The sequence below is a fragment of the Plasmopara halstedii genome, assembly GCF_900000015.1.
Source record: "Plasmopara halstedii genome assembly, contig: Scaffold_470, whole genome shotgun sequence".
NCBI lineage: Eukaryota > Oomycota > Peronosporomycetes > Peronosporales > Peronosporaceae > Plasmopara > Plasmopara halstedii.
The window spans coordinates 297,142-309,091 of NW_020187390.1; the positions used below are offsets into that span (position 1 = coordinate 297,142).

Consider the following 11,950-nt stretch of genomic DNA (forward strand, 5'->3'; position numbering starts at 1 on the left):
GTGTAGCTGCATCGAGCAGCAAGATCAGCAGGTAGATCTCGCAAAGATAGATCGGTCTGTGCATCTGATTTGAAGGATATAATTGGCCGACTCTTTTTGCACGCATAGTGAAGATGATGCCAACCTGACACGCGCTCCCATCAATTAACAAGAATGTCAAATGGCGCTGGATCGTGGCAAAAGAGGCGGCTTTGACCTTAAAGGTATGTTTGGCACAAAAGAATAACCATTTTATGTTTCTGTGACGACGTCGCTGTGCGCAATGAGGCATGATCTGTATAGACAAATCATGGCTTAAAGCTAAGCTGTCCTTTTTATGTTCAGGGCGAGTAGACTCGACTTCCATGAGACCAATTATTTTTATTTCAGTAAGCCGCCTTCAGCCTTCTAGGACTCAGCATATTTATCGAGGATTTCCTTGGACGATATTGCGAGGAAGCTCATTCACTGTTATCCTTCGACCGAGAAAATCGAGAGCACGCGATGTGAAGATGGTTGTCATTTCAATGATGGGGCATCTGCGAGTACTACGGCACTACTTGGCAGCCAAATACCCGTCTCTTCTCAGTATGGTCAAGGCGTGACGCCACTGGCCCGCTCAAAGAGCTTCAGTTCCTACACCCCATCCTCCTCTCGCGGTACGGAAGTTATACTCCACATTGAATACGATACCCACAGCTTCATCGGAAGAAGTAGAGCGGACGCAAAAGGTCTTGGTACTTTTCCGCGAAAATGGTAACTGTTACCACATATGAAAAAGAGTCTGCCGCAATTACGGCACTTGGAATTCTTAGCACTTGGACATAGTCCGCCAGTTATCACCTCCCTTGACGGCATTTTAAAAGCGCCCAATACGCCTGTCTGGGCGGTGCGAACATTTGTGGAGTATGTACTCAATATAATCATGGTGGAAGCGCCTTTTCCAGAGCGATAGTACATGTAAGTGTCCATCCGCGCGCACGGCCTCCTGGATTGAGTACCACAAGCGCGACGCGCTGTTGCTTCGCTTCGACACGACCAAAAATACGGCTATAAGAAGAGCTTTTTCTGTCCCCGTCACCAAAAGGCTGGGCGTTTAATTCCAGTGGCCTCACAGTTTCTCCCACCGCCATCTAATCTGGGATCTTTTGCGCGTGTCTGATCAGCGCGTTTTCATAGCACTGGAAACCCCAAAAGAGCGATTACCGTATCTGACCCTTGATTCGCCATCTCTAGAACTCCTCCAGGCGAAGCTTGTTAAGCTGATCAGTTTGTCTTGGGGGAAGGTATTCAGAAACTTCCTGTCCCATCCTCACAGAGGATACAGGCTTCACACGACTCGGTTGTGGGATCGACTACAATTGCTATCAAGGGCAACGGGATTGCCGTGCACCTTGCACAGAGGAAGCTACGACTCAAATCTTCGCACGTACAGAGGCGAGTTAGTACGCTCCACACCCAGAAGCGGGATCAGAACCTTTAATCACTATGCTTTCCAAGTAGCGAAACATATATAAAATTGATTCAATTTATATAGTGTTTAATGCATACGTTTTACTTTATCCAATAATAAACTATATATAAGACTTGGCGTGACTCTAACCCTAAACCCTAAACCCTAGTAACTTGAGCCCATATTTTGCTTATACGCATATCGATACCAGTATGAGGCCTTTGACAAAAGTTCTAGCTCATCAATACAAGATATATCATGTTTAGCCAGTCATCAAAGCAGTCGCAAGTTTTTCGAAATCCACAAGACAATTGTACACATGTGCTGACACACGAACGTACAGCCGCTTTTCTATGCATTTTACAGGCACTTCAATGCGATGGTGATAGTGAAGACTATCTTGAATCCTTTTGGCCTCCGTTGAAGTGGCTTGCGGATTTTTTCGATCCACAACAACACCACCGCAAAGACTCCGAGAAGTTGGCAATTCTATTAAGCGCATGGCGTGACGTTTGTGCAATGGAACGGCTTGCTCTTGTTCAAGGTGATTTGGCATGTTCCATCGCGTGTAGAGTAACTCAGCAGCTTCTTGTACTAGTGAATGCATGTACATCCGAGTCTCACCAACACCTTGGCGTTGCCAGAACGCGAGACACTGGGGTAGCGCAAGCCACGCACTGTAGTCTTGCAAACCCGTCCACATAAACTCACTTTGCATCCCGTCACCGAATCCATGCGAGATTACGCGTGGCAGTATTCGAGGTCCATTGTTCCTCAAAACATGCAAGAAAGCAGCACCTCGTGGCGCACAGAACCACTTGTGACAGTTGCCAACATAGTAATCGGCACCAATTTGTTCAAGATCAAGCGCCACGTTTAACAATCCATGAGCGCCGTCGATGAGCACAGGGATGCCACTGCCGCGAACATGACAGCATTGAACTATCTCTTCAATGGGCATTTTCACAGCTGTGTTAGATGTAATGTGGTCCAAGACCACGAGCGTCACGTGACGACCCGAACCTTCAACAGCATTTAACGCCTGCTCCAGACGTGTCAGCACCTTTTGATCATCATAAGCTTCTTTTAAACTTAAGGGTTCCTCATGAACATGCAAATTTTCATTGGAGGCTTCTAGCGCTTGTAAGATCTTTCTCACAGCGCCGTATCTCGTGTTGAATAGCACTACTGTCTTTTCCTTTTCACCGTAATTTTCTGCCAGTACTGATGCGAGCACCGAATGCAGTCCTGCTGTTGCATTGGGAAGTAGCACTAGTTCTTCCGGCTGCGAAACGCCAACGAATTTTGCGAGAGACTTTATGGCCCGTACGATGAGTGGAAACAGCTTTCGATCGTGAAAATTCAGCGGTTGTGCATCTGCCTGAGCCCTCCAGTATTTTGCAGCTTCGATTGCCACGTGTGTCGGGGCTCCAAATGCTCCATGATTGAGATAAGTCCACGTATGCAAGTCCAGCGCGAAAAGCGAGCGATTCCGACTATTAACCACAAGGTTTGACTCGAACTGTAGAAATTGTGATGCAATGTTTGATTCCCACACCATAGGTGGATCTGATTTGGAATTATTTTGGGCAAAAAGTGACAAGGTGGATGGTGAATGGAAGGAACCGAAGGCTTCATACCCGGTTGAAGTAGACGTGTCGGTACTAGATAACGACCTCAACCTACAAGCTCGAGGCTTCATCAAAAAAGAATTTCGAGCGGAAGTAAAATTGGGAGTCAAAAGTCGGTGGCGATGAACGACGCGCCAGCCCATTTGATACCAAATAAGTACTCTTTCGACGTTGTCAGTCCAAATGTTGATATTTTTATTCAGTCATCATTAATTAATCGGGTCTGGAGGCTATCGGTTTTGCTCAAGTACATATGGGAACCGACGAGTAAAGTTATGCGTGATGTCGTCGTTCTCTGAATTGTCCAGCTCGTGTGCAGCATACCATCGCTGTGAGCTCATTGAGAGCCAACCAGCGGTTGTCGGAGACGAGGAAGTCGTGGAGCGCCGAGAAGTCGCTGTGGGTTTGCGCACGCCGTACTTCCTCGCTGTCCTTCTACTGACGCTTGTTACTTGCTCCACCTGGAACCATTAGTGCTTGCAGTTGTCAACTTAGATCGGTGCTGTCAAGAATATGCGCTGATGGCTTTTCAGAGGGATGCTTCGGTCCATCGCGCCCTCAAGACGCGTAGATAGCCTCCACGCGTCTTGACGCGCGGTCGATTGATGTCCACATAACATGCTACTAATGTAGGTGGGGAAGGGCGCTTTCTTTCGTGCGTGACAGCGATTGCGAGTTTCTATACGAGATTAAGCTCATAGCGTATTTATTTGGTGATATACATGAGTCATCAACGTCTTGTTCTGCAATGATTGCAGCACTTTTCGACACCAACATCGTGACCCTCGCGTAACGTGGCTTGCAGCTAGCGATGAGCGCGTCCAGCGAGTGTGAAAGAATACTCAATCTCTACATTGCATTGAATTTGCAGCTTGTGCTGCTGATGGTAGAATTTCGACACATTAAGATCCACTCAGACTCTGATTGATATTGGCGAATACCTCAAGAACATGTTTAAGATTATTCGAAAGAATGTGTCTGCTCTCAAATTTACGCACAATGCCACTTGCATGCTCCGTTTACCTTACTTTCAAGAACCAGTTTGAAAGGTATGTGCAGTCTGCGCGTGCAGTTTGAGCATTAAGCAATATATTTGACGCACATTGCTAAATGAGTTCTGCATATATATTCATCTGTTTGTAGCGCTTTTCATCCAGAGTGACTTTTAATTGATTTCGATTTACTTTGGTCGTCGCGGTGATTGTTTAATGTTTCTAATTTATTCCTCCGGAATACTCGTGACATCATATTTACTCAGTTTTAGTTGTTGCGAGACTCGAGTAATACCCTACTGTGATATTCTTCGATATGGTTTGATAGCGGTCGTTTTACCAGTTGTACATCTCGAGATTTCAGCCAACGCATCACTGTTAGTATATTCATCCCTTTCAATTCTATAAGTCGAAAAATCGAATTTAATGTAAAATGCATTTCTTTGCAAAATTAGCACTATGACTTATGTATTGCTAAAAAAAGTAGCCAATTAATTTCTTTGTCAAATAGACCCATTATCATAATTATCCAAAAGACAACATCATTTGAGTCAAAGCCCTAAACGACGAAACAATTCAGTAAAAAACGATCAGCATTACCCGATGCCTTCAACTTTATGCTACTAACACTGCTTGGTTGCTCAACACCAATCTTTGCTGCGCAAAGTTTTCAGTTGGGCTTGTGCTTTCCTTTCTAAACATTGCTCTGCTGATTTTGGTATGGCGCTGCGTCATATTTGCCTATGTTTCGCACTGAAAACGTATTTTTTGATTCGTTGATTAAAAATGCCTATTTATCTGTTTCCTTGTACTACAGTATAGTAAATTACATATAGCACCATCTGGAAATTTGGCGTTCACGGCTTTTACTCAAATAAACCGACTCTCTAAGACTCCCACACCCGCCGTTCAATTCGCCCTTTCTCACTGTCCAAGGTACTGACAACCTGCATCGCTTGCTCTCACTCCACCATCTAGGAGTATCAACCAGCCCCCTTAACTACCTGGGAAGGGTTGGCTGAGGACAGATAGCTAGTACACACAGGTATGAAAACGCTTTGCGTGCTGTTGCTGGTGTCATGCGCCTTGACGCGTGTCATGGCACAAACAAGCAACACAACCAGGACATCCCCCGCCACCGAAGCAACGACATCTGGGACATCGACGGAAGTGACTATAGGCGATACTGGCTCCTCGTCAAACTCTCCAACGACCTTGACGGATAGTGTGGAGCCAGCTTCGACTCCTTCGACACCAACAAACAATCAGACTCCATCGATACCAACAGTCGATCAGGCCAACTCGACGAATACTACGGCACCAACACCCAATACTGCCGTTCTAAGTCCTTCAACGAGGGCTGCGCCTGCCAATACGACCTCGGCACCATCGCCGACGCCGACACCGACACCGGCACCCGCACTCACTCCCGCTCCCGCACCGACACCTGCGACTGCGGCGCCTACGCCGCCTCCGGCAGCTCTGACCCCTGCAACGGAGGCACCGACAGCACCTGACACGACCGACCAGACAGCACCTGAGGCGCCAGATGCGCCTGACTCTAGATCAGAGGCATCAAACAGCCCCAGCGATGAAATAAGTGCCGAAACGGATGACTCCGGCTCCACTGCAGCATCCAGTTGGCTCGTGCCTGCCGTTGTTGCCGCTGTTGTCGTGCTTGCTTTGCTAGTCATCACTTTCTATGTCCGTACTCGCAAGATCGACGATCAGGACGAATTTGATCGCCCAAGCGACATATTCTTCGAGGCCCCGCGCTCCAATACAAACAATTACCCAAGCGCTTCTGGTGATAGCGGCAACATTGGCATGCCAGCAGATGAGAAGGGGGTCATCAAGGCGATGCGCATAGATTCGACTGTCACGGCGGCCTCCGCTGCTGTTCCACCTGCATCTTCTAAAATGCACAGTGATTCCGTGACAGGTCCACCAACGCATGCGCGTAACCACCAGGAGGCGACGCTTTATCTTTCTGAACCGCGCTTCACACTGCAGCAGCAGGTAGATATGGAACAGTCGCAGCCCTTGACAAGAAAAGATGAAGTATCACATTCTCCACAGGCGACGGCTACTTCCGTTGACAGATCATTTGAGTTAGGCGCATCGATGAAAGCGGGTATGTCCAACGACCCTTCGTTTTTGAAGCATGAAGTGTCCGCTCCGGGCGTGACATTGTAAGATGCATCCGATACTAGCATATACTATCGAAGGAAGTAGCGGCGTGGCAACGAGAGAAGGCAGCATTTCCTCTTATTTCCTGCTTGGTAGATGTGCGACCATAGCACCTGACTACTTCTTTTTTTGCTTAATGAACATAAACAATGAAAATGTGCCAAAGTGTTGTTGTGTTTCCTTCCCGACATCCGCAATCATCTTTCTAGCCATCATCTCTTTAGCCTTCTTGCCAATCAATGAGAAAGCAGCTTGTGTGTGCATCAATGTGTATCTTTTAGCAGCATTTGCTTGCCAACATTTTGTATTTGTCCTAAGAGATTATAGCTTTGCTTTGAAGTGTGCTACGGAAATGACCTATGATATCCCAATACACCCCAAGCGTCGGTCGTGCGACGAAACCCCTCAACTACATTCTCTAAACCCATTCGACTTGCTAATATGCTATGACGACGGTCAACCTAATTCCTCGGTACCATTATCTTTTCGTTTCTTTTAAGTCACGTCGCTCACTGTGCGTGTTTTTCATTCAGCCACATTTTCGGGCTTAAAGCAGATGTACACTCGAATCTAAGTTTCGTCGACGATCAGACTGTTGCCTATCCTGCCGGTCACTACATTATTGTATACTCCCTCGACGACAAGCGTCAGAAATTCATTGCTTGCACAGAAGATTCAGATGGTGTCACAGCAACTGCGCTGTCTCCAAGCAGACGCTTTCTTGCAGTCGCGGAGCACAGTGAGCGAGCTTTAGTGAGTATTTTTGACCTCAAGACACTCAAGAAGCGCAAGGTGTTGAGTTCGGTCGATACTCTGGCTCAAAGCTTTGTCAGTGTAGCCTTTAGTGCTGACAACCAACTTCTACTCACTCAGGGAGGTTCTCCAGACTGGATGCTGACGTGCTGGAACTGGTCGAAAGCCAAATTGGTGGCCAATATCAAGACCCCTTTACTTGTCATGGCACCCCGTACATCTTTAAGCTTAGACCAGTCATCACTGTCCACGGCAATTGAAGACATCGCTCTCTCGAAGACATCGCTATTTGATGTAAATGTGATGGCAGAGGATACGATTTCAAATAATTCACAACATCAAATTTCTGCGTGCTCATTCAGTGATGTGGATTCTGGATTGGTGTGCGTTACGGGAGTGGCACTTATTCGCTTCTTTCGTGTGCTTGAAAATTCCTTCTGCCCGTTGTCCAGCCCTCGAATGGACGATTACAATTTTCTCGCTCATGCATGGTTGAAACAGCGTAACGATCATTTGGTTGCTGGGTCTGCTGAGGGAGATCTTTTGCTTTTTCATGGTGGAGAATTTGTTACGCGTTTAAAGTCATCGCCAGGACCTGGAATAGCTGTCCACACATTGACTGCAACCACCAAAGGACTTCTTTGTGGGCTTAGTAATAACACAGTCGCGGTGCTTGAAATGCTTTTGGGTGATACTGACGAACAGTATGACGCAATATCTACTGAAGACGAATCAAACTTGATGTCAAACAATTTTGCTGGGATACTAAGTCTGCAGCGTCTCGTCCGGGTAGACACTGGTTCAGGCTACATCGCATCAATTGCAGTCAGCCCGAACGAGGAAACAATTATAGTCGCCACCTCTCAAGCCCAGCTTCTCACATTTTCGTTCCAAAGTCACACACCAGGATTAAATGATAGTGCTTCAGCCTCCAAGTTAGTGGCGGATGAGGCCGTTGCACTTGTTGGTGCTAATCTAAGTGGCGCTTCGAGTGTCGTTGCATCTAACAGTGCAAGTGCACCTAGTGAAGATGTCGAGTACTTGATTACAAGCTTTCATCAGCCAAGCGATCCGATTTCCAATATTGGGCCAGGCGGGTCTGCCGGAGGTTGTAGTAGCGGCGTGTTGCACGTGACTGGTATGGATGTGTGTGTACGTAAACCACTCCTCGTGACGTGTGGTCTGGATCGAACTGTTCGTGTCTGGAACTATATCGACCGCACCTGTGACGTGGCCAAACTTTTTAATGAGGAAGCTTTTAGTGTCGCTTGTCATCCGTCTGGTCTTCACTTGCTGGTTGGCTTTGCGGACAAACTTCGCCTACTGAACATTCTGATGGATGACATCCGCTCCTTTAAAGAATTTTCAGTGAAAGCCTGTCGCGAGTGTCACTTTAGCTCAGGGGGACATCTTTTTGCAGCGGTCAATGGGAATACAATTCAAATTTTTTCTCTTTTTACGGGCGAGTTGGTTAATACACTTCGTGGCCACAATGGAAAGGTGCGTAGTCTTTATTGGAATTCAGATGATTCCACGATCGTATCTACTGGGCTTGATGGAGCAGTTTATCTATGGAATGTGGATGGGGCAAAGCGTGAAGTAGAATTTGTGCAAAAAGGCGTGTCGTACAATTCAGCACTCTGCAACCGTGAAGGCACCGCAATATATGCGGTAGGAAGCGACCGGCTACTTAAGGAGATCGAGCTTCCGTCTTCTCAATTGATTAATGAGCATGTGTGTCAAGCATCGTTGGGTCAATTGGCCTTGTCTAGATCGCAGCGCTTTCTTTTTGGCGCTGGAGCAGAAGCTGATTGTCCAGGCGCCATACGGGCTTTCAAAGTCCCACTAACGGGAGACTCGACGGAGTTTCAATGCCTTAGTTCTCCCGTCACACGTTTGCGGTTGTCTTTTGACGACCAATTTCTCTTTGCTACTGGGGAGGATGGTGCGGTGTGTATTTTTGAGATTCGAGACAAGGAAGGACGTCTACGACATACCGGCATGGATGGGAATCTTGCTTCGATGAATGGTGCAGTTGAAGGCAGCATCGCCGGTGTGCCATTGCACAATCATGAAAGCAACGGAAGACATGGAGGTAGCATGATTTTGTTCTCCGAAGAGGTTTTGGTGACCAAGTCAGATTTAGAAGAAAAAAATACGTTGATGCTGGAATTGAAAACCAAGGTGGATGAGCTTATGCTTCACAATGAATATCAGTTGCGACTCAAGGATATGACCTATAATGAAAATTTAAAGGATCTGACAGAAAAATTTACGCATCAAATAGAGCTAGAGAAAAGCAAGTACGAGATTCTTAGAGAGGACAAGAATGATATCGAGATGGAATACGAAGAGAAGATCAAGCAGCTGGAAGAGCACTACTTGCAACAAATGCAGGAATCAGAGGCTGTATATCAGCAAAAAATAATGAAAGAAGTGGAGCAATACCAACAAGCGCTCACCCAGCGTGAGGCACAATGTCAACACTGGAAAAACGAACAGAATCGACTCGTGATTGCACATGATAATTACGTAGCTGAAGTGACTGAAGATTTTGAAAAACGTCTTAATGAAGATCGTCAACTGCGCACGCAAATTGAGGAAGAGAAGAGGGACCTTGATCGTGAGTATTATGAAACGGTGGCCCAGGTCGAGGCGGACGTAGATGAAGAAATTGAAGCACTCAAAAAGAAATATGAAGACAAATTGCAAGCTGAACGTGAAGCAACGTTACGGCTAAAAGGTGAAAATGGTATTATGAAAAAAAAATTCTTAGCTCTCCAAAAGGATATTGAAGACCAACGTGATCAAATTAAGGTGCTACTGGAAACTGAAAAAGAATTAATTGAGGCCATGAAAAGTTTTGAAAAAGAGATTTACGCACTCAAACGAGAAATTCGAGTGCGCGATGATACCATCGGAGAGAAGGAAAGGCGGATTTACGATCTCAAAAAAAAGAATCAGGAACTCGAAAAGTTTAAGTTTGTTTTGGACTACAAGATTAAGGAGCTCAAGAAGGCAATCGAGCCACGCGAAAATGAGATTCGCGATATGAAGAATCAAATCAAAGAGATGGATCAAGAGTTGGAGCTCTTTCATAAGAGCAATGCGCAGCTCGATGTGCTTATTGGTGAGCAACGTCAGCGAATTAATATTCTACAAAAGGTTATGGCGGGCCACCGTCAGGTTTGGAGCGATCAGCAAACATCGATGAAGCGCTTTCGAGGTGACCTTCACGAATGCGTACGACATCTCCAGTCACCCAAGGAGTTTGCATTTTTGATCGCGCAGCTATACAACAAGTACGTCAACACGAATGATGAATTTGGCAGTGTAGGTGCAGGAGGAAATGTCGAAGTTGAAATTCAGCTCGAGTATGCGCAGCAGAAGCAATATCTTGAAAAGTCTGTGCTTGCCCTCAGATGCAAGTACGCAGCTCATGCGCAAGAGCATCAGCGAGAAAATATGCGTGCTACGTCAAATAATATGTTTCTTGTTCGTGAAATAAATGATCTACGAAGTCATCTCTTTGCTGCCAAGCAAAATCTTCAAATGGAACGGGCAATGCTGGTAACTTCCGATCTAATGACATCAGTGAACGGACAAAAGTTTGATGAAACGAATTCTCTGACCGCAGCACTAGAAGTAGCAGGAGGAAATCCGGATGTACTCTTAGCGAACCAGAAAGTTGAAATTGAAGAATTGTGTCGGGCTATAGAAGCTCTCGAACACAAACTGGTAGGAGACGAACTAGATGGTACGAAATCTAAAGATTTGTTTCCACCGATTGGACGTGCTGTGGATGGATAGACCGTGCATGATTTGACATTTACTAGGCGAAAACAAAAATTTGTAGAGCACGTGAGCTAATTACTTTGTATGGGCTCCGATATGTCGATGATCTTGCGAAACTAAGTCACTTTGATTATTTTAACTTCCTTTGATGCCAAAGTTAACTTATGTTTCGACGTGAGAGCAGAATTGGTGCAGCTAGCTGGCTAGTCTGTGTGCTTGCAGATGTGAAGTTCCGACAGCTCAACTGCTACAACCGGTTGGCTTTTTAGAACACACGTACCCAGGTAATATGTAAACAAGATTGTCCTTCGGGCTTTCAAGCGATACTCGATAGCACCGAAATCACGGGGTTGCCATGCTCGTTTCAAGAAGATCTTTGATTCACAGAGTCCATGCTAACTAGCGCATCGAGAAAAGGTCATAGACTCTTAGTTTTTTGTTGATCCGCACTGCGAAGATAAGAATTTTGTTCACTCAGCCCAAATAGATCGATGAATGCCAGATTACCATCAAGTTTGCCGGTTGTGCAAGACGACTGGTACTTACACCACAATAGTGTACGTATGCTCAGATCAAAGCTCAAGCTCAAAACTAGTCTACAGCGGGATTGCTGTGATAAGTAGGGTACTGCACTACGCACTGCAAAATACACTTTTGTGAAGTGAGGATGAGGTCTTTTCTGAACTTCGCCTCCTCTCAACACGAGTTGCAAACTGCCGTGATTATTCCCAATGGCAGATGCATTACGATTACTCACAACGACGTCTTGCTCAATTCGAATGATCTGAACCTGGGTCAGAGAAGCCAGGCATGCCCAACTACAAGCCCAAGAGTCACAACGACTTTATAGACTCAATTGTCGAGACTTGAGAGTTCAATACATAAGAACTTGCCCTCCACGCCGCGAAGAAGCCCAAATACTTCAAGGCGTGCGGACCTTTAGCTCAAATGGACCGAACGAATGCTTAACATTCGCTATGCGAGCTCTACCGTATGACCAGCGGTACCACCTGCGCGTGTCAAATAAAATCGTACTCGATTGCGCACTGAAAAAAGCACGTTGCCTCACGCGCCTCACAGCTGTACAAGCCAGCTTCAAAGGGTCAAGGGTCAGATGGAATCGACGCTGAGCGCTTGTTTTTGCAAAAGTCAAAGCG

General features: G+C 46.1%; 4 protein-coding genes across 4 annotated transcripts; 3 read left to right on the plus strand and 1 right to left on the minus strand.

Moving 5' to 3' along the window:
* Window positions 1-1,694: 1,694 nt before the first annotated feature.
* On the minus strand, window positions 1,695-2,993 carry PHALS_10272 (class v superfamily protein; the record flags this gene model as incomplete). Its single annotated transcript, XM_024725665.1, has 1 exon — window positions 1,695-2,993. The coding sequence occupies one exon, from the start codon at window positions 2,991-2,993 to the stop codon at window positions 1,695-1,697; it is 1,299 nt and encodes a 432-aa protein (XP_024576419.1).
* On the plus strand, window positions 2,993-4,494 carry PHALS_15422 (uncharacterized protein). Its single transcript, XM_036407422.1, has one exon. It carries the CDS (start codon window positions 3,346-3,348, stop codon window positions 3,535-3,537), a length of 192 nt encoding a protein of 63 aa, XP_036263128.1. The 5' UTR covers window positions 2,993-3,345; the 3' UTR covers window positions 3,538-4,494.
* A 608-nt stretch (window positions 4,495-5,102) lies between these two features.
* On the plus strand, window positions 5,103-6,251 carry PHALS_10273 (uncharacterized protein; the record flags this gene model as incomplete). Its single annotated transcript, XM_024725667.1, has 1 exon — window positions 5,103-6,251. The coding sequence occupies one exon, from the start codon at window positions 5,103-5,105 to the stop codon at window positions 6,249-6,251; it is 1,149 nt and encodes a 382-aa protein (XP_024576421.1).
* Window positions 6,252-6,691: 440 nt separating this feature from the next.
* On the plus strand, window positions 6,692-10,808 carry PHALS_10274 (WD40/YVTN repeat-like-containing domain; the record flags this gene model as incomplete). Its single annotated transcript, XM_024725668.1, has 2 exons — window positions 6,692-6,717; window positions 6,779-10,808. 2 exons carry the CDS (start codon window positions 6,692-6,694, stop codon window positions 10,806-10,808), a joined length of 4,056 nt encoding a protein of 1,351 aa, XP_024576422.1.
* Window positions 10,809-11,950: the final 1,142 nt, after the last annotated feature.

What these genes read in the sequence shown, in the direction of transcription:
- PHALS_15422 (XM_036407422.1), top strand. Translation starts at nt 3,346, where the DNA reads ATGTCGTCGTTCTCTGAATTGTCCAGCTCGTGTGCAGCATACCATCGC.